Source organism: Bombina bombina, chromosome 6, assembly GCF_027579735.1.
Source record: "Bombina bombina isolate aBomBom1 chromosome 6, aBomBom1.pri, whole genome shotgun sequence".
NCBI classification, from domain to species: Eukaryota; Metazoa; Chordata; class Amphibia; order Anura; family Bombinatoridae; genus Bombina; species Bombina bombina.
In genome coordinates, this window is record NC_069504.1 from 859,872,777 (window position 1) to 859,896,107 (window position 23,331).

At 38.8% G+C, this 23,331-nt stretch overlaps 1 protein-coding gene across 1 annotated transcript in view; it reads right to left on the minus strand.

The window, feature by feature from the left end:
- Positions 1-3,725: 3,725 nt before the first annotated feature.
- Positions 3,726-23,331, minus strand: part of LOC128664691 (extracellular calcium-sensing receptor-like) — a 31,558-nt gene continuing 11,952 nt past the window's right edge. The window contains exons 6-8 of the mRNA XM_053719500.1: positions 4,923-5,046; positions 3,951-4,843; positions 3,726-3,812 (exon numbers count right to left, since the gene is read on the minus strand). Of these exons, the coding sequence (XP_053575475.1) occupies positions 3,726-3,812; positions 3,951-4,843; positions 4,923-5,046 (1,104 nt within the window). The remainder of the gene's footprint in view (positions 3,813-3,950; positions 4,844-4,922; positions 5,047-23,331) is intronic.

Genomic DNA, 23,331 nt, shown 5'->3' on the forward strand with positions numbered 1-23,331 from the left:
AGGGAGATTTTATTCAGTTTATCACCTTTATGCACTTACACATTTTAATATATAAATTTTATCATAATCCAGTATTTAATTTGCTTAAATAAGCCTGTTCTAGTTAATAAGTTATTATGTAGTATTCTTCAGTCTTATTAATGATCACATAATTAATACATACTCGGTGCATGGGCCAGTATGTAACATTATGGCTATAAGCCAGGGCTACAGAATTTTGCAAATAAATAACAATAATAACCAATTTTTTTCATAATCAGCGCCAGTGCTACAATAGAGGCAGACTAGGCGACTGCCTAACTTGGATTGATTTTGTAGTAGGGGCTATATGTAATGACATAATGGATTCACGGGAGGGGTCTCCCCTTAAATATAGGTAGGCAGAGGGTGCAGGTCACCCAGAACCGCTGGAAGCATCTGACTGGAATAACTCTCTGCACAGTCCCTGCACTCTCTGCAAAACTTAAGAAGCCTTCATAAAAGCTGATGGACCTGGTGAGACTTTCCTCCACTCACAACCTAATGTTTATTATTTATATATATACCTGTATAAAGTCATAATTGCACAGCACTACGTCTATTATCTGTCTACTTTTTATTCATACCATAAACATTAATGTGTATAAAAAGCTATAATCATTATTCAGCCCAAAATGTCTTATTCAGTGTATATACTGTATACTAGGTATAATTATACAGTGCAGTGTGTCCAAATACGGTATATAAATGTTCAGCATCATGACGCAGTGAAGTGGGATCACCATCAGCGTATAGGCACCTATCATCATTATGGCAGACAGTTCTGTTTTATTATTTGAACTTTCAAAATCCTTATAGAATGCATAGGCTCTCTGCATTAATTAAACAGTACAGCATGTTTATTAGTTATAGATGTCTTACATTATCATATAGTGTTGTGTTTATCAGTGTATCAATGTTCATTATCATCAATATACAGTGACAGTTGACCACAATAAATATGAGTTGTACTGGTCCCCTGGCCAAAACGTGCCAGTACTTAACTGCAAGTTAATGTATACTAATGGAAACATTTATAAAGATGTATTCGCAGTTTGTGATATTGAGATTATCAGTTGGTTTGAACCATATCAACCTGTTGTTATGTGCACAATGGTAGAGTCAGGAAGTGCCTCTTGCATAGTGTGTGTGTGTATAGCATTCTTAATAAAGTTTACAGTTATGAAGACCTGTGCTTGATCTCCTTATATAAACTAAGATAAAACACACAGGTTCTGAGAACTTGCAGTTCAGGCTTCCAAGATTGAGTCTGCAACCACAAATTTAGGAAGCAGTCTCTGCTTCTTATCCTTGGTGGCAGAGATAAACCACCTCAAATTGGCTTGTTCTGGGACATTGACAGACCCTGCTCTCATGCAATTGGCTGCCCAAAAGCAGGGGTCAGGATTGAACAAGAGCTCTTCCGCAATATTACATTTTGCCAAGTAATGATTCCAAGTGGACAGGTTCTCTGCTTGAGAGCTTGTTTGCCTATAGCCTGATCATTTTTCTTTCAAACGTACTAGTATCAGTCTAGGTATAATGGTGAAAAATAAAAAAAGGCGTTCTACCTCTAGTTTTTTATGCTTTATATATTGTCACCACCATGTTATTTATTTTGCAGAACCAGCACAGATTTGCTTTGTTGTTCAGAGCCACCATTTGGTGCATTATGTCATGGCAGAAATTAACCATTATACCTATTACAATTATAATAACAGCCAATAATTGAATGTAATAATGGAAATGTATTTTCTCTATCATTATAGACAAAATAGCTATCTATAGCTACTAGAACATTATGTTAAGAAGCAATAATAGCAGGGTATATAATTTTGTCGGAGGGGGGGGCAGCAAAATATGACTTCACCTGTGTAGCCAAAAATCCTAGCATTGGCCCTATTTATAATGCAAATTGATTGTTTATGGAGACACAATGAGCTTCATGTACTAAACACTTTGGAGCCTTTGTGGTGCATGCTTCTTAATGAGAGCCTGCTTACAGCAAGTGGTAAAGCAGAGGTCATATGACAACTTCTTTGTAACCTCTCCACCAACTCTGAGATTGCAGAGATAATTTACTCTTTTGTCCTGGGTGAATGACATGCTCTGATCTTTACATGATTGGTTGCAAGAACAGGGGGTGGCTCTGCACAAGCAAATGCTTGTGGAACAGAAAATAGGGGCAGTGAATGTACATTATCTGCTGCCTGTTCACCACAAAGACGGGTTTACAGGTTCTTAAGTCTTGAACTTTGCCCCCCACACACACAATAGTACATGGGGCCCAATGACACATCAGTCCTTGTTGAACTTTGTACATAAATATCATTAGCTTTTGAAATTCCGAGAATATAAATCTGTGTGGTTTTCTGCTGCAGTTGATGCAGCATTGCTATGTATAGCTGTATGTGTATTTTCTGTTGCACCCATAATGAAAGCTCAGAGATTTCATGATTATAAATACATAATAGAGCAAGTAAAGTGGCAGTAGACTAGGAAGAAAAGGCGAAGTGAGCATAATGATGGCCATTACTTTACTGGGTTAAAACCTAGTATAGTGCCTCAGAGCTTAAGAGATGTACTATGATGGCTCAGGTATAGAGAAGCTGGCCCATGTTATAGAGATAGTAGGAGAACACACACACTATAATAGATAAAGTAGAGGGGCAGTAGGCTAAGCATTACAAAGAAGGTGGACATAATCACAGTCAGCAGGGGCCACTTTAGTGGGTTAAATAACTAGTACACTGCTTATGCTATTGGGCGTACAGGTAGTGATGGTGCTGGTTTGGCAATAAAGATGGTTTTATAAGAGTTGCAGGAGATGTACTATGTCTTAGCTCAAATATAGTGTGGAGCTGTTCCATGTTATAGAAATAGTAGGAGAAACACATTGGGATATGATTGAAAAGGAAAAAGAGTTTTTGTAAACAATGTGATGAAATGGATGGCCTATGTCTGGGATCTGGAAGGTCACTTTTATACCCAAATGGCAGACTAGATAAACAAACACATTTTGAGACCCTAATGCCCCTGAAGGGCAACTATTTTAATCATTTTTGTTTATTCATATATTTATTTTTCACAAGGCATATATTCTTAGCTAAATCCTCTACAAGTCCATACAATAAAATGCAAATAAAACTATTTTGCATCGTTTTCAAAAGCAAACAAATGGACTAAAGTCCATTTAAAAGAATAAACATTTTATAATTTCAAAATGCTTTAGAATAGATTTTTCTTGCAAGACATGCAGAGATTTAGCCCCCTCTACTAAATTCTCAATGGGAGCTGTCAGTGTTGACCAGTGGGATTGAACACTGAAGTGTGGGATTTGATTTTAGGTTTACTTAAAGAGACACAGATTTTTTTAATGATTTAGATAGAGTGTACAGAGTGTAGAGTGGCAGCAGTTGAAATAAACTAGTAAGCACTAGTAGCAGCAGTGTTTGCAAAATGTATTACATTATTAAAAACATTGTTGCAAAACGGCTGCCACATAGTGCTGAGTCTACGTAGGTATGTTCCTAAACAAATGGTACAAATAAATCAAAGTCAATTTTTACATTCTATTTGAATCATGTGTAAGGTTTTCATGTTCTTTTTAACATTTTAATGCACATATATTGTATTCAATTGCTAACCTTTAAAGTGAATGATATTTTTGCTTCCAAACTACCCATGGTCATTCTAATCTATTCTTCTTACTCTTCCAAATCATATGCATGGAAATGAAAGTTGCATACTGCTTTATGATATCCACAGTATGTTCCACTTAGAAAAGCAGATATCTAGCGTATAAAAGCTTAATCTCATAGAGATTTACCATAAAGTTAAATTAGTACACACATGTTTTGAACACTTGTGCAAATAAAATGTCTGATTACTTTAGCAACTTATTATGATTGTGTTGAACTTTAACCCCTTACTTTCCCCATTAGATGTTCCTTTGAATTCATGCTGGGTTTGAACAATATGATGAAACACTTTGGCACAAACATACAGCCCACAAGAGCCCAGCTAGAAGATAGGATGGCAAAAACCTCCATTGCCACAATGTACTTGCCACGTGCACTAAGGGAGGCTGGGATAAAGGACGTCCAAACGCATAAAAAGGCCAACATGCTGAAAGTGATGAATTTTGCTTCATTAAAGCTGTCTGGGAGATGTCTGGCCAAGAAGGCAACAATAAAGCTAAAACTAGCCAGGAAGCCAAGATATCCCAGCATACACCAGAAGGCAGTGGTAGAATTCTCATTGCATTCCATTATGATGAGCCCAGGTTCAGTTTGAGTATTATATTCTACAAAAGGGGGAGAGAAGAATAACCAGCATATACATAACAGGAGTTGTAAGAAAGAGCATAATGCAATGATCATGTAGGAGAAGTAAGGGCTGGCCCATTTTCTAAGCCTGCTTCCAGGTTTGGTGGCCATGAATGCAAAAACAACCATAATGGTTTTGGCCAAGATACATGAGATGCAAAGGGCAAAGGCCACACCGAATGCTGCCTGCTGCAGAAGACATGTCAAAGGTTTTGGGTAACCAATGAAAGCCAAAGAGCAGAGGAAGCAAAGAGTCAAGGAAACCAGCAAAATACAGCTGAGATAGTAATTGTTTGCTCTGACTATAGGAGTAGCTTTGTAAAAAATAAAAAGTCCAAAGATGCAAACTGGAACCATAGAAGAGGTGATGCTGATAGCGACTAGTGTAGCCCCCAATGTATCTTCAAAGGAAAGGAATTCAATTATCTTTGGGAGGCATTTATCTTTCTCCTGATTTGGCCACTTATCTTTTGGACACTTGATACAATCGACTGAGCCTAAAAGAAACAATCATAAATTCATTAGTTATGAATTACATTTTGAAAGACAGTTATATTATTATCTACTCAGGCTCACCTGTCTGGTTGGATATCTCTTCTGGGGGACATGGAACACATCGGAAGCAACAGATGGGTGCACCCCTTATAACTACCCTTCTGAAACCTGAGGGACAATTCTCATTGCAGACAGAGGTAGGAGCCTAGGATAATGTAAAAAAAGATCTATAATCTATAAGGTGAATGCACATTTAATTTTAAAGTGTTGTTAAAATTCTCAGTACATAAATAAAAGAGTGTCCCTTCCCTTATCCACCTATAATGTGGGGATGCTGAAGAGTAAAAAATTATTGAACTACAAATTACATGTACACTTATAAAAATAATATAAGCTGATCGTATTGATAAGAGGACATTAAAGGGTAGTAATTAAACATTAAACTTTCATAATTCAGATAATGCAAATTTACTTCAACTATCTAATTTTGGAGTCAATTCTAATCCTTCTTATTCTGTTTATCAGCAGCTTTTTTTGGCTCTTGAACTGTTTTTTTTATCACAATCCAAGACTTACCAAATTTTTTCGCATTGGGAAAAGTTCAGATCTGATCCAGTCATGTATCAGGAAAAACGCACATACAATGCATGGACAGCAATAACTTTGGCAATCAGAATCCTCCTGACCAAGGGTTTTGCACTTTCGGCAACAACATGGGTACATCACATTCAACACACAAAGGATGTTGATAAACTACAAAAATTGTCTTTATTGACATGTTTGGGTATATTATGGTTTGGAATAATTCTATTAAGTTGCGCATTTGCAATATACTCTGAAAGACCACTGAAGGCATTTTAAATGTATGTATCAATATAAGGTCTACATTCATTAAATCTATAATGAATGGGGGCGGAGCTGGCCGAGAAACAACATGTGAGCTCCGTGCAAGCACAAGCTAAAGGAACTAAACTGAGGAGTCAGAGACAGATCTTCACATTTCTATCTCCCTACTCATCACCTAAGTTCAAGGGGGATCCTCCTGGGAAGCCGTTACACACAAGTTTTAAGACAGAGGAGCGACCCGCCATTGTGGCCTAACATGCAAGCCAGACCAGCACTTATATTTTGATAGCCGCAACTCGCGGCACACAGACATCACTACGCGATTGATAACGGCCACCAAACCTAGACTTGAAGTGACTCTTTGACCGCTCCACAGCCGTGATTATTAAACTGAAGCCTAATCTGCAAACATAAGGGGCCTCAGGTATTAGAATAGTTGCGACTCCGCAACTTTCAAGCTTATCTTAAATAACCAAAGGAGAAAATACGCTGCCAGCAATAATTGACCCGCAAATAGAGCTTATCACTTCATCACTTGGGGCTTTGCTTGATCAGCACTTTAAATTACTTGAAAGAGAACTGGAGAGGGCTTTTTTGAATTATTTATTGGTTGAGGACCGTGCTGAGGGGACTTCTGCAAATATGATGACCCAGCAAGCAGACTTCACTCTGGACACTTATCAACATATTAATGTGAATACTGGCATCCAATCTTGCTTTGAGGTATGTGATATAAAGCCAGGAGTGACGGCCATGAATGATATACAGAAGCCTTATGGTCAGGAGAATAGTTACACTGCTACAAGATTCATGTTTGGCCATAACGTACAAGACTCCTTAGCTGTGAACATGTGTTTGCTTCAATCTCTTTTTGAGATATTGAAGGGGGCGCAGAAGCGAGATTCAGGTCCCGCCATCTTTACTAATGATTCCAATTTGTGGCAGTCATGGAGGTTTGGGAGTCAAGATTATCGACATCCAATGGTGCTGGGAGACTTATTGCAAGCAAGTATCTCAGAAGTCTTTTGGTACCACTTGTTGAAAATTGGCATCAGTTTACTTTCTATGAGACATGAAAGGGGCTGACATAAGTTAAAATAATTTTTTCACAAATTTACCATACTCATATGGTTGGATACCTTGTAGCACTTTTATGATGGCATTTAATATTTGAGCGATACATTACCACAACAATCAATAAGTTAGGACCTATAACCTATATTCATTTCTTCTTTTAACAGTTTGTTAGGTAATGTTATCATAGAAAAGTTAAAAATATTCAATGCTAATTGTTTTGTTATTATTGTACCCAAGGTTTGTTGTAGTAATCTACTGAGGCTAAGTTACATAGATGTGTATATATATATATATATATATATATATATATACGTGTGTATGTGTGAGTATATGTACATATATTAGGGCCTTTTTTCAACCTGATATAATCATTCAGTTTTTTGTACTACTTGCCTAATAACTTTAAGTATTCAACCTAGAGGCGACTCTTTAATGTGGTCTTTTATTTTACTAGCTATACATAGATACTAATATCACAGTAATAATACAAAATTAACTACGTTCTTTGGGGGATATTTATCAAAGGTCTGGCGGACCTGATCCACACTCCAGACCTCGCTGAATGCGGAGAGCAATACGCTCTCCGTATTCAGCATTTCACCAGCAGCTTTTGTGAGCTGCTGGTGCAATGCCACCCCCTGCAGATTTACGGCCAATCGGCCACCAGCAGGGGGGTGTCAATCAACGCGATCGGGTTGAATTGCAGCGATGTCTGTCCGTCTCCACAGAGTAGGCGGACAGGTTATGGAGCAGCGGTCTTTAGACCGCTGCTTTATAAGTTATAACTGCTGTTTCTGGCGAGCGTGCAGGCTCGCCAGAAACACGGGCCCTCAAGCTCCATCCGGAGCTTGATAAATGGGCCCCTTTATCTTGAATTCTTTTGATAAATGTTATAGTTTCCATTAATATACATCACAACAAATGTATAGCTTTCATAAGAGATTACCATAAATAGTTTTCATTGGAATTTTCCACTGTAAATCTATTACATGGCTTAACAGCGGCTCTAGAGCAGCTATTATATGGTATAATTCTAACTCCTAAGTGTGCTGTTACACGGTTTGGAACTATTTTCCATTTAAAGACTCTAGACTTATATACTTATCTTATCACTAAGTTCACCCACTTCTTAGAGACATGGCTGCTCATGTGTTATGATTCCTATTTGTATAATTGTGTTTTCTTGTGCCATATTTACCCACAAGGTTAATAACGTTAGGTAAACTGTTTAGTATGCTTATCATTTTTATATATATAAATCCAGCACATGATTGCTCAGATGGTGGGTGTCTATTGGCACCCTCTAAAAAAGTATACATCATATGTACCACACGTCCTTGTACATCTAGTTTTCTCTTAGATAACTTTTATATGTGTCACCATATGTGTCAATATTTGGGTGCAGACCTTGAAAAGTTATGTCTTACATATAATACCATGTGAATTAACATGTTTTGTTGTATCTTGGTTTGGCGGGGCTTGTGTTATTTCTAGTTGTGGTAGATTAGCGCTGCAGAATCTGTTGGCGCTCTACAAATAACCGATAATAATAATAATAATTCCTGCTTACTAATTCAGTCACTTGTTGTTGGGCATAGGGCCCATGCCCAGTCGGAAGGGTTTGATTGGATGAGAGTATGAAAAATAGCAGTCTTTGTAGTACTAGCTGTTACAACTATATTTTTATACTGCAGCAACACAGTCCTCCATATATTTCACCATCATTGATAACGATTTATTCTCCTGAGTCTTGCCGCATTGATATAGTATCTAAAACAACTGCACCTTAGCCATAAGCTAACATAAGCCACAATGTACTTTATCATTTCAGAAACAGTCTTAGTTTCCCAATCCATTTAGAGCAGAGCTTTCCAAACTTTTCATGTTGGTGGCACACTTTTTAGACCTACATCATTTCACGACACAGTAGTTCCGTTGTACAAGCAAACAGGAGGTTAAACTAACTTGTTTTAAGAGATACAGACAGATACATAAATTATATAATAACAAAATGTATTTACAAGTAACAGTATGTAAGTATGGGCAAGAATTATTTTTATTTTTTTTAATAACACCAATAGCTACTTACTATTTTAATGGGATGTATGAGGTTGATGGGATGAACACAGTTGCTGAATATCTGGTGGAATATTAGATAAAGATACTTGCATTTCATCATCAAGCATTTTTAAGCTTCCATTTCCTATCAATATATCAAGAGCAGGAGCAGAAATGCTACTGGGAGCTAGCTGCAAAAAAAAAAACACTTTCGGCTAGATTACGAGTCTTGCGTTAGCCTTAAAAAGCAGCGTTGAGATGTCCCAACGCTGCATTTTAATGCCCGCTGGTATTATGAGTCTGGCAGGTACAGGTGTACCGCTCACTTTTCTTCCGCGACTCGAGCTTACCGCAAATCCCCTTACGTCAATTGCGTATCCTATCTTTTTAATGGGATTTGCCTAACGCCGGTATTACGAGTCTTGGAAGAAGTGAGTGGTAGACCCTCTCCTGTCAAGACTCCTACCGCATTTAAAAGTCAGTAGTTAAGAGTTTTATGGGCTAACGCCGGAACATAAAACTCTTAACTAAAGTGCTACAAAGTACACTAACACCCATAAACTACCTATTAACACCTAAACCGAGCCCTCCCCTCCACATTGCAAACACTTAAATAAAATGTTTAACCCATAATCTGCCGACCGGACATCGCCGCCACTTTAATAAATGTATTAACCCCTAAACCACCGCACTCCCACCTCGCAAACACTAGTTAATTTTTATTAACCCCTAATGTGCCGTCCCTAACATCGCCGACACCTACCTACATTTATAAACCCCTAATCTTCCGACCCCAACGTCGCCACTACTATATTAAATTTATTAACCCCTAAACCTAAGTCTAAACCTAAGTCTAACCCCCCGTAACTTAAATATAATTTAAATTAAACAAAATAAATTTACCATAATTAAATAAATTAATCCTATTTAAAACTAACCTGTAAAATAAACCCTAAGCTAGCTACAATATAACTAATAGTTACATGGTAGCTAGCTTAGGATTTATATTTATTTTACAGGCAACTTTGAATTTATTTTAACTAGGTAGAATAGTTATTAAATAGTTATTAACTATTTAATAACTACCTAGCTAAAATAGTACAAAAGTACCTGTAAAATAAACCCTAACCTCAGTTACAATTACACCTAACACTACACTATCATTAAACTAATTACCTAAACTACCTACAATTAATTACAATTAAATTAAATAAACTAAATTACGAAAAAAACAAACACTAAATTACAGAGAAAAAAAAAGAATTACAAGAATTTTAAACTAATTACACCTAATCTAATCCCCCAATAAAATAAAAAAGCCCCCCAAAATAATTAAATTCCCTACCATATACTAAATTACAAATAGCCCTTAAAAGGGCCTTTTGTGGGGCATTGCCCCAAAGTAATCAGCTCTTTCACCTGTAAAAAAAAAATACAATACCCCCAACATTAAAACCCACCACCCACACACCCAACCCTACTCTAAAACCCACCCAATCCCCCTTAAAAAAACCTAACACTACCCCCTTGAAGATCACCCTACCTTGAGCCGTCTTCACCCAGCCGGGCACAAGTGGTCCTCCAGAGGGTCCGAAGTCTTCATCCTATCTGGCCAGAAGAGGACCTCCTGACCAGTAGAAGTCTTCATCCAGGCGGCATCTTCTATCTTCATCCTTCCGGAGCGGAGCGGGTCCATCTTCAAGACATCCGATGCAGCGCATCCTCTTCATCCGACGGCCAAATGACTGGTCCTTTAAGTGACGTCATCCAAGATGGCGTCCCTTGAATTCCGATTGGCTGATAGAATCCTATCAGCCAATCGGAATTAAGGTAGGAAAAATCCTATTGGCTGATGCAATCAGCCAATATGATTGAGCTTGCATTCTATTGGCTGATTGGAACAGCCAATAGAATGCAAGCTCAATCCTATTGGCTGATTGGATCAGCCAATAGGATTGAACTTCAATCCTATTGGCTGATTGCATCAGCCAATAGGATTTTTCCTACCTTAATTCCGATTGGCTGATAGAATCCTATTAGCCAATCGGAATTCAAGAGACGCAATCTTGGATGACGTCATTTAAAGGAACCTTCATTCAGTGTTAGGACGTCAATGGAAGAGGATGCTCCGTGTCGGATGGATTGAAGATGGACCCACTCCGCTCCGGATGGATGAAGATAGAAGATGCCGCCTGGATGAAGACTTCTGCCGGTCTGGATGTCCTCTTCTGCTCGTATAGGATGAAGACTTCTGCCGGTCTGGAGGTCCACTTGTGCCCGGCTGGGTGTAGACGGCTCAAGGTAGGGTGATCTTCAGGGGGTTAGTGCTAGGTTTTTTTAAGGGGGGTTTGGGTGGGTTTTAGAGTAGGGTTGTGTGTGTGGGTGGTGGGTTTTAATGTTGGGGGATTGAATTTCTTTTTATACAGGTAAAAGAGCTGATTACTTTGGGGCAATGCCCCTCAAAAGGCCCTTTTAAGGGCTATTTGTAATTTAGTATAGGGTAGGGAATTTTTTTATTTTGGGGGGCTTTTTAATTTTATTAGGAGGCTTAGATTAAGTGTAATTAGTTTAAAATTCTTGTAATTTTTTTTATTTTCTATAATTTAGTGTTTGTTTTTTTGTACTTTAGTTAATTTTATTTAATTGTAATTAGTTTTAATTAATTGTAGTTAATTTATGTAATTAATTTAATGATAGTGTAGTGTTATGTGTAATTGTAACTTAGGTTAGGTTTTATTTTACAGGTATTTATTTTAGCTAGGTAGTTATTAAATAGTTAATAACTATTTAATAACTATTGTACCTAGTTAAAATAAATACAAAGTTGCCTGTAAAATAAAAATAAATCCTAAAATAGCTATAATGTAATTATTAATTATATTGTAGCTATCTTAGGGTTTATTTTATAGGTAAGTATTTAGTTTTAAATAGGAATAATTTACGGCTAGATTTGGAGTTTGGCGGTAGCCGTGAAAACCAGCGTTAGAGGCTCCTAACGCTGGTTTTAGGCTACCGCCGGTATTTGGAGTCACTGAAAATAGGGTCTAACGCTCACTTTTCAGCCGCGACTTTTCAATACCGCAGATCCCCTTACGTCAATTGCGTATCCTATCTTTTCAATGGGATCTTCCTAACTCCGGTATTTAGAGTCGTTTCTGCAGTGAGCGTTAGAGCTCTAACGACAAAACTCCAGCCGCAGAAAAAAAGCAGGAGTTAAGAGCTTTCTGGGCTAACGCCGGTTCATAAAGCTCTTAACTACTGTACCCTAAAGTACACTAACACCCATAAACTACCTATGTACCCCTAAACTGAGGTCCCCCCACATCGCCGCCACTCAATTTTTTTTTTTAACCCCTAATCTGCCGACCGCCACCTACGTTATACTTATGTACCCCTAATCTGCTGCCCCTAACCCCGCCGACCCCTGTATTATATTTATTAACCCCTAACCTGCCCCCCACAACGTCGCCGCCAGCTACTTACAATAATTAACCCCTAATCTGCCGACCGCAAAGCGCCGCCACCTACATTATAGCTATGTACCCCTAATCTGCTGCCCCTAACACCGCCGACCCCTATATTATATTTATTAACCCCTAATCTGCCCCCCTCAACGTCGCCTCCACCTGCCTACACTTATTAACCCCTAATCTGCCGAGCGGACCGCACCGCTACTATAATAAAGTTATTAACCCCTAATCCGCATCACTAACCCTATCATAAATAGTATTAACCCCTAATCTGCCCTCCCTAACATCGCCGACACCTAACTTCAAACATTAACCCCTAATCTGCCGACCGGAGATCACCGCTACTATAATAAATGGATTAACCCCTAAAGCTAAGTCTAACACTAACACCCCCCTAACTTAAATATAATTTAAATCTAACAAAATTAATTAACTCTTATTAAATAAATTATTCCTATTTAAAGCTAAATACTTACCTGTAAAATAAATCCTAATATAGCTACAATATAAATAACAATTACATTGTAGCTATTTTAGGATTAATATTTATTTTACAGGCAACTTCGTAATTATTTTAACCAGGTACAATAGCTATTAAATAGTTAAGAACTATTTAATAGTTACCTAGTTAAAATAATCACAAAATTACCTGTAAAATAAATCCTAACCTAAGTTACAATTAAACCTAACACTATACTATCATTAAATTAATTAAATAAAATACCTACAATTACCTACAATAAAACCTAACACTACACTATCAATAGATAAATTAAATACAATTCCTACAAATAACTACAATGAAATAAACTAACTAAAGTACAAAAAATAAAAAAGAACTAAGTTACAAAAAATAAAAAATTTTTTACAAACATCAGAAAAATATTACAACAATTTTAAACTAATTACACCTACTCTAAGCCCCCTAATAAAATAACAAAGACCCCCAAAATAAAAAATGCCCTACCCTATTCTAAATAAAAAAAGTTAAAAGCTCTTTTACCTTACCAGCCCTGAACAGGGCCCTTTGCGGGGCATGCCCCAAGAAATTCAGCTCTTTTGCCTGTAAAAAAAACATACAATACCCCCCCCCCAACATTACAACCCACCACCCACATACCCCTAATCTAACCCAAACCCCCCTTAAATAAACCTAACACTAAGCCCCTGAAGATCTTCCTACCTTGTCTTCACCTCACCAGGTATCACCGATCCGTCCTGTCTCCAAAATCTTCATCCAACCCAAGCGGGGGCTGGCGATCCATCATCCGGTGCTGAAGAGGTCCAGAAGAGGCTCCAAAGTCTTCCTCCTATCCGGCAAGAAGAGGACATCCGGACCGGCAAACATCTTCATCCAAGCGGCATCTTCTATCTTCTTCCATCCGGTGCGGAGCGGGTCCATCTTGAAGCAGCTGACGCGGATCCATCCTCTTCTTCCGGCGACTCCCGACGAATGACGGTTCCTTTAAGGGACGTCATCCAAGATGGCGTCCCTCGAATTCCGATTGGCTGATAGGATTCTATCAGCCAATCGGAATTAAGGTAGGAATATTCTGATTGGCTGATGGAATCAGCCAATCAGAATCAGGTTCAATCCGATTGGCTGATCCAATCAGCCAATCAGATAGAGCTCGCATTCTATTGGCTGATCGGAACAGCCAATAGAATGCGAGCTCAATCTGATTGGCTGATTGGATCAGCCAATCGGATTGAACTTGATTCTGATTGGCTGATTCCATCAGCCAATCAGAATATTCCTACCTTAATTCCGATTGGCTGATAGAATCCTATCAGCCAATCGGAATTCGAGGGACGCCATCTTGGATGACGTCCCTTAAAGGAACCGTCATTCGTCGGGAGTCGCCGGAAGAAGAGGATGGATCCGCGTCGGCTGCTTCAAGATGGACCCGCTCCGCACCGGATGGAAGAAGATAGAAGATGCCGCTTGGATGAAGATGTTTGCCGGTCCGGATGTCCTCTTCTTGCCGGATAGGAGGAAGACTTTGGAGCCTCTTCTGGACCTCTTCAGCACCGGATGATGGATCGCCAGCCCCCGCTTGGGTTGGATGAAGATTTTGGAGCCAGGACGGATCGGTGATACCTGGTGAGGTGAAGACAAGGTAGGAAGATCTTCAGGGGCTTAGTGTTAGGTTTATTTAAGGGGGGTTTGGGTTAGATTAGGGGTATGTGGGTGGTGGGTTGTAATGTTGGGGGGGGGTATTGTATGTTTTTTTTACAGGCAAAAGAGCTGAATTTCTTGGGGCATGCCCCGCAAAGGGCCCTGTTCAGGGCTGGTAAGGTAAAAGAGCTTTTAACTTTTTTTATTTAGAATAGGGTAGGGCATTTTTTATTTTGGGGGTCTTTGTTATTTTATTAGGGGGCTTAGAGTAGGTGTAATTAGTTTAAAATTGTTGTAATATTTTTCTGATGTTTGTAAAAAAAAATTTATTTTTTGTAACTTAGTTCTTTTTTATTTTTTGTACTTTAGTTAGTTTATTTCATTGTAGTTATTTGTAGGAATTGTATTTAATTTATTTATTGATAGTATAGTGTTAGGTTTAATTGTAACTTAGGTTAGGATTTATTTTACAGGTAATTTTGTGATTATTTTAACTAGGTAACTATTAAATAGTTCTTAACTATTTAATAGCTACTGTACCTGGTTAAAATAATTACAAAGTTGCCTGTAAAATAAATATTAATCCTAAAATAGCTACAATGTAATTATAATTTATATTGTAGCTATATTAGGATTTATTTTACAGGTAAGTATTTAGCTTTAAATAGGAATAATTTATTTAATAAGAGTTAATTAATTTCGTTAGATTTAAATTATATTTAAGTTAGGGGGGTGTTAGTGTTAGGGTTAGACTTAGCTTTAGGGGTTAATCCATTTATTATAGTAGCGGTGAGCTCCGGTCGGCAGATTAGGGGTTAATAATTGAAGTTAGGTGTCGGTGATGTTAGGGAGGGCAGATTAGGGGTTAATACTATTTATGATAGGGTTAGTGATGCGGATTAGGGGTTAATAACTTTATTATAGTAGCGGTGCGGTCCGCTCGGCAGATTATGGGTTAATAAGTGTAGGCAGGTGGAGGCGACGTTGAGGGGGGCAGATTAGGGGTTAATAAATATAATATAGGGGTCGGCGGTGTTAGGGGCAGCAGATTAGGGGTACATAGCTATAATGTAAGTAGCGGCGGTTTACGGAGCGGCAGATTAGGGGTTAAAAATAATATGCAGGGGTCAGCGATAGCGGGGGCGGCAGATTAGGGGTTAATAAGTGTAAGGTTAGGGGTGTTTAGACTCGGGGTACATGTTAGGGTGTTAGGTGCAGACGTAGGAAGTGTTTCCCCATAGGAAACAATGGGGCCGCGTAAGGAGCTGAACGCGGCTTTTTTGCAGGTGTTAGGTTTTTTTTCAGCTCAAACAGCCCCATTGTTTCCTATGGGGGAATCGTGCACGAGCACGTTTTTGAGGCTGGCCGCTTGCGTAAGCAACTCTGGTATCGAGAGTTTAAGTTGCGGTAAAAATGCTCTACGCTCCTTTTTTGGAGCCTAACGCAGCATTTTTTTGGACTCTCGATACCAGAGTTAATTTTATGGTGCGGCCAGAAAAAAGCCTGCGTAGCGTTAACAACCCATCTACCGCCAAACTCCAAATCTAGCCGTTAGTTAATAATAGTAATATTTATTTAGATTTATTTTAATTATATTTAAGTTAGTGGGTATTAGGGTTAGGGTTAGACTTAGGTTTAGGGGTTAATTACTTTATTATAGTGGTGGCGATGTAGGGGGGGCAGGATAGGGGTTAATATGCATAATGTAGGTGGCGGTGGGCTTCGGGAGCGGCGGTTTAGGGGTTAAACAATTTATTTAGTTGCGGCGGGGTCCGGGATCGTCAGGATAGGGGTTAATAACTTTATGTAGGTGGCGGCGGTATAGGGGGCGGCAGATTAGGGGTTAATAGGTATAATGTAGGTGGCGGTGGGGTCCGGGAGCAGCGGTTTAGGGGTTAATATATTTATTATAGTTGCGGCTGGGTCCGGGAGCGGTGGTTTAGAGGTTAATATATTTATTATAGTTGCGGCGGGGGCCGGGAGCAGCGGTTTACGGGTTAATAACTTTATTTAGTTGCGGGGGGCTCCGGGAGCGGCGGTATAGGGGGTAAAACAGTATAGTATAGTGTGAGTGCTTAGTGACAGTATAGCAAGAAAGCTGCGAATAAGCCGCAGAGCAGCGAGATCGATGACTGTTAGTTAACAACAGTCTGCTGCTCATCGCACCATACTTGGTGCGCGGCTTTTTGACAGCTTTCTTGATAAATTTGGCAAACGTATTCAGGTCCGCGGCGGCGATGTTAGGCGAGCTTAGGCGAGCGTATTGGTGCCGGCGAATGCAGGTAAGTAGACAGCTTGATAAATAGAGGCCCATGTCTCCTCCTTCTTTCCGGCATATAGCCCAAGGCAATCCTCGCCAATGTGTCCCCTCCTCCACTCTGGCAAACAGCTGAGCCCTATGGGTATCTCCAATGAATGCAAACAAAAAGCTGTACAAACACAGACCGGCTCAATCCGTTGTAAAAGCGAGGAACTTTATTGAAAAACAATTAAAAATGTTATGTAACACACCATTAATAAGATGGTGTATTAATGTATTAACTGCTCTATGAGCTACGTGGCATATTTGATCTCTTGTGTAGACTGCAAATTGCAGTATGTGGACCTCACCACTAGGGAGGTGAGGTCCAGAATTAGAGAGCATCTCACCAACATAGACAATGAGCGAGAATGTTCTGCATTGGCTTCCCACTTCATATTGAAGCATACTAAAAGTGTTAATTTCTTTAAGTGGCAGGCCATTGAGAGGGTGTTTACCCCAAAGAGAGGAGGAGATCGGACTAAGATCCTATACCGAAGGGAGGAGTTCTGGATCTTTAAGCTCCAGACACGCCTACCCAAGGGGTTTAACTTCATGTTTGACTTAATAAATCATTGGGAATAAACTGATGTGGACCTTACCTTTAGATTTATCGCCATTTATGTTCCAAGTAATAGCTTTACCCCCAAGAAAATGAACATTATTATTATTATTATTATTATTATTACGTCTATTCCAAACCTGGCGATTAACAGTAATGTGTATATATATATATATATATATACATGACTCATTAATTCATCTAGAGATGGTGATAAATATCGGAGTCCATTGTCCATTTTTTACCTGATCATTCTTACTTTTGTATTAATTAATTGATATAGATAAGGAGGTTGAGAACCTATTCATGTATATATATATATATATATATATATATGTTTAGCTTTCTATTTAATAGATGATATAAATGTAAATATAAAAACAAAAACTTAATCAAGTGATTATATCATATTATTTCATATATATGGTAGATAAGTAGAGTAGAAATGTAATTGAATGAAATATACGTATAAGTATACAGGTATATAGTATTGTGCAATTGATATATAATATGTACGTGTTTGTTTCTTTAATTATGACTCTGACAATTTATTTAGTTGCGGCGGGGTCCGGGATCGGCAGGATAGGGGTTAATAACTTTATGTAGGTGGTGGCGGTATAGGGGGCGGCAGATTAGGGGTTAATAGGTATAATGTAGGTGGCGGCGGGGTCCGGGAGCAGCGGTTTAGGGGTTAATATATTTTTTATAGTTGCGGCTGGGTCCGGGAGCGGTGGTTTAGAGGTTAATATATTTATTATAGTTGCGGCGGGGTCCGGGAGCAGCGGTTTAGGGGTTAATAACTTTATTTAGTTGCGGGGGGCTCCGGGAGCGGCGGTATAGGGGATAAAACAGTATAGTATAGTGTGAGTGCTTAGTGACAGTATAGCAAGAAAGCTGCGAATAAGCCGCAGAGCAGCGAGATCGATGACTGTTAGTTAACAACAGTCTGCTGCTCATCGCACCATACTTGGTGCGCGGCTTTTTGATAGCTTTCTTGATAAATTTGGCAAACGTATTCAGGTCCGCGGCGGCGATGTTAGGCGAGCTTAGGCGAGCGTATTGGTGCCGGCGAATGCAGGTAAGTAGACAGCTTGATAAATAGAGGCCCATGTCTCCTCCTTCTTTCCGGCATATAGCCCAAGGCAATCCTCGCCGCTGTGTCCCCTCCTCCACTCTGGCAAACAGCTGAGCCCTATGGGTATCTCCAATGAATGCAAACAAAAAGCTGTACAAACACAGACCGGCTCAATCCGTTGTAAAAGCGAGGAACTTTATTGAAAAACAATTAAAAATGCTATGTAACACACCATTAATAAGATGGTGTATTAATGTATTAACTGCTCTATGAGCTACGTGGCATATTTGATCTCTTGTGTAGACTGCAAATTGCAGTATGTGGACCTCACCACTAGGGAGGTGAGGTCCAAAATTAGAGAGCATCTCACCAACATAGACAATGAGCGAGAATGTTCTGCATTGGCTTCCCACTTCATATTGAAGCATACTAAAAGTGTTAATTTCTTTAAGTGGCAGGCCATTGAGAGGGTGTTTACCCCAAAGAGAGGAGGAGATCGGACTAAGATCCTATACCAAAGGGAGGAGTTCTGGATCTTTAAGCTCCAGACACGCCTACCCAAGGGGTTTAACTTCATGTTTGACTTAATAAATCATTGGGAATAAACTGATGTGGACCTTACCTTTAGATTTATATTTATGTTCCAAGTAATAGCTTTACCCCCAAGAAAATTAACATTATTATTATTATTATTATTACGTCTATTCCAAACCTGGCGATTAACAGTAATGTGTATATATATATATATATATATACATGACTCATTAATTCATCTAGAGATGGTGATAAATATCGGAGTCCATTGTCCATTTTTACCTGATCATTCTTACTTTTGTATTAATTAATTGATATAGATAAGGAGGTTGAGAACCTATTCATGTATATATATATATATATATATATATATATATATATATGTTTAGCTTTCTATTTAACTTAATCAAGTGATTATATCACATTATTTCATATATATGGTAGATAAGTAGAGTAGAAATGTAATTGAATGAAATATACGTATAAGTATACAGGTATATAGTATTGTGCAATTGATATATAATATGTACGTGTTTGTTTCTTTAATTATGACTCTGACAGTAAGTTCAGAATGAGGCTACCACCTGTTTTCAGAAGGTATATGAAGGTGAATGAGTCTGTATGTGACTATCTATGATTACAGGAGTATCCGAAACACGTCAGTGACGTCACACGGCCCCAGGTCGTAGCCTTGTTCTGACATTTTAATATGTAGCAAGCGTTGCTTACTTATTAATGGTGTGTTACATAGCGTTTTTAATTGTTTTTCAATAAAGTTCCTCGCTTTTACAACGGATTGAGCCAGTCTGGGTTTGTACAGCTTTTTGTTTTTTTCTTTGTTTCATCTAAAACAAGGCAATTGTGTTAGCATTTTTTTTCAAATGAATGTTGCTGTCCTGAATTGACTAATGTTTTCTTGGAATACTTGAAGAGGTGGGTCCTTGTCTGCCAGTACAGCAGAAGCAGTAGTCTTTCACAATTCAGATAGTGGGCAAGATGCTATCACATATACGCGCCGCATATAAATGCAGCACATATATATTTCACCCGTCGGCTGCAATTTTTATTCCCATAAGCTAACATAGAACCGCATCGCTAATCAGTATCACATATTCAGCGCAAGGACTTAGGCATCGAAAATGGAGACATTTTACTCCATTTTAACCACACATAGTCAGGCACAGCAAGCCTTGTGCTGAGTATGTGAGCACCGTAACTCCCGTAACTGCCTGAAAATATTAACTAACACCTAACACATGCGCAATATCTATCTACCTGTCAACCGCAATCCCCCACCGCAATAACTAATAAAGTATATTAACCCCTAATCCACCATTAACCCACATCGCAATTAACCTAATAAAGTATATTAACCCCTAATCTGCCATTAACCAACATCGCAATGAACAGCCAATAGGATTTTAGTAGCTCTCATCTTATTGGCTGATTTGTATTTGTAGAATCAAATCAGCCAATAGGAATGCAAGGGACAACATTTTTAAATGCGTACCTTGAATTCAACATTCAGTGTAGGGTGGCGATCGTACGAAGAGGATCCTCCATGCTCCATGGCTCTGCGGTCGCCGGTACTGCTCCCCGCTCATTTCTGCTCCGCGCCAGCTTGGTCCTGGATAAAGAAGGAAGAGGTCCCCGCTTGGAAGAAGGATGTCTGCCGCTTGGAAGAAGACTTCACCCCTGCATGGAACAGGACCTTCTCCGCCGGACTTCAGGAACAGTGAGTACCTAATTGGGGGGTTAGAGTTAGGCTTTTTTTTATTTTTAGGGGGTTTGGGTTTTTTTAGATTAGGGATTTCTGGGCACTCTTAAAAGACCTGAATGCCATTTTAAGGGCAGTAAAAGAGCTGAATGCCCTTTTAAGGGCAATGTCCATACAAATGCCCCTTGAGGGGCAATGGGTAGTTTAGGATTTTTTAGTGTTAGGTTTTTTTATTTTGGGGGGTTTGGTGGGTGGGGGATTTTACTGTTAGAAGGGGACTTTTTTTTAAGGAAAAGAGCTGTTTAACTTAGGGCAATGCCCTACAAAAGGCCCTGTTAAGGGCTATTGGTAGTTTAGCATTAGATTAGGGGGTGTTTTTATTTTGGGGGGGCTTATTCATTTTCATAGGGATTAGGTTTAATTTTTAATTTTTGATAATTTGGTTTATTTTTTTTGTAATGTTAGACTTTTTTTATTTTTTGCAATCTTAGATTAATTTAATTTTTTTTTTTAAGTAATGTTATCTTTTTTATTTTAATTGTAACTTAGTATTTTTTAATTTAGGTAATTGGGGTTAATTTAGGGGGTGTTAGGTTAGGGGCCATAGCAATTTAATTAGTTATTTGCATTGTGGAGATTTGGCGGATTAGGGGTTAATAGATTTATTAGGATTATTGCGTTGTGTGGGTTTGGCGGATTAGGGGTTAATAGTTTTATTAGGTTTGTTGCGAGGTGGGTTAAGTGGTGGGTTAGGGGTTAATATACCTTATTAGGTTTGTTGCGAGGTGGGTTAAATGGTGGGTTAGGGGTTAATATACTTTATTAGTTTTATTGCAATGTGGGTTAATGGCAGATGAGGGGTTCATATACTATATTAGGTTTATTGCAATGTGGGTTAAAGGGACATAATACTCATATGCTAAATCACTTGAAACTGATGCAGTATAACTGTAAAAAGCTGAGAGGAAAATATCACCTGAGCATCTCTATGTAAAAAAAGAAGATATTTTACCTCACAATTTCCTCAGCTCAGCAGAGTAAGTTCTGTGTAAAAAAATATACTTCAGCTGCTGCCCAGCTGCAGGGTAAAAAAAAAAGAAAGAAAGAAAGAAATGAACAGCAGCCAATCAGCATCAACAGTGCTGAGGTCATGAACTCTTTTACTGTGATCTCATGAGATTTCACTTAACTCTCATGAGATTTCATAGTAAACTTCCTTAAACTGAATAGGGAAATAAGATGAGTGTGCACGTAAGCTCACTCCCTTAGCTGTATTACTGCTGACATACTGATTTGCTGCTTAGAAGTCCTTTACAATGGGATGTGGCAACTGAGGAATTTTTGAGGTAAAATATCTTTCTTTTTTACATAGAGATGTTCAGGTGATATTTTTTAGTCAGCTTTTTACAGCTATGCTGCATCACTTTCAAGTGTTTCAACATTTGGGTATCATGGCCCTTTAATGGCGGGTTAGGGGTTAATAGTTTTATTAGGTAGATTGCGATGTGGGTGAATTGTGGATTAGGGGGTCGATTTATGAAGCAGCAGATGCCACCTCTGAGGTGGCGGACAGCAATCAACCCGATCGGATATGATCAGGTTGATTGACACCCCTGCTAGCGGCCGATTGGCCGCGAATCTGCAGGGGGCGGCATTGCACCAGCATTTCACCACTGCTGGTGCAATGATAAATGCCGACAATGTATGCTGTCAGCATTTATCGATGTGCGGTGGACATGATATGATACGCATCAAGTTCGTCCACACCTTAATAAATTGACCCCTAGGGGTTAATAGTTTAATTAGGCTTATTGCGTTGTGGGGGGTTGTCGGTTTAGGGGTTAATACTTTTATTATTAGTTCCGATGTGGGTTTGATGAAGGATATAGGGGTTTTACGTGTCGGGTTTATTTTTGGGAGGCGGTTTAGACTTTTACGGGAGATTTGGCCTTTTTTTTTTTTCTTAGGGGCCGGCAGTTTCTAAAGTGCCGTTAGTCACTGTCGACTCCAGAAATGTGTATTTACGCTCATTTCTGGACATCGCTAGTTTATCCGACTTACGGCACTTTATTAACTGCAGGCGGGGTTATGTAATACCCCGATGTGTGAGGTGAAATTACAGGCGGCATGGGTTTCAGCAGTTGAGCTGAAGCTTGTGCCGTATATGTAACCTCACCCAGAGCATGCAATTTTAATCAACTTTATAATTTTCTTCTTTTATCTAATTTGCTTTGCTCTTTTGTTATCCTTTCTTGAAAAGCATACATAGTGTTATGTTCTGGCGCTGGGGAAAGTGCAAATTAGGTCTCGCTATAGTACTGAAAAAGAGAACTGACACACAAGAATGCAGTAGAATAATAATTGTGTTTATTATGAACTTATTGCAAAAACACAAATGAGTTATCAGCTTCTAAATGTATTAAAACATAATGGCTACACTAAGCAGTGATTAAACTATAAATGCCTTACTTATCTTTGGGTTTTCAAATAAGGCATTAATTGCAGCGTACGGTGGCACACAGGCAGGTTAATCCCAATAGCTGAGAGTCATCATAATTCAATAAGATTCAGGCAGCTAATCTCACAGATGCTGTATCAAACTTCTCTCCAAAATTTTACCTAGCAGACTCCCTAGCCCCCCCCCCTTGGCAATTCTAATAATTAAACCTATAGATTTTGCAGGCGTGTCTAGTGTTATGTCAATCATATTATTTCATTTAGCTGGCATTTTAA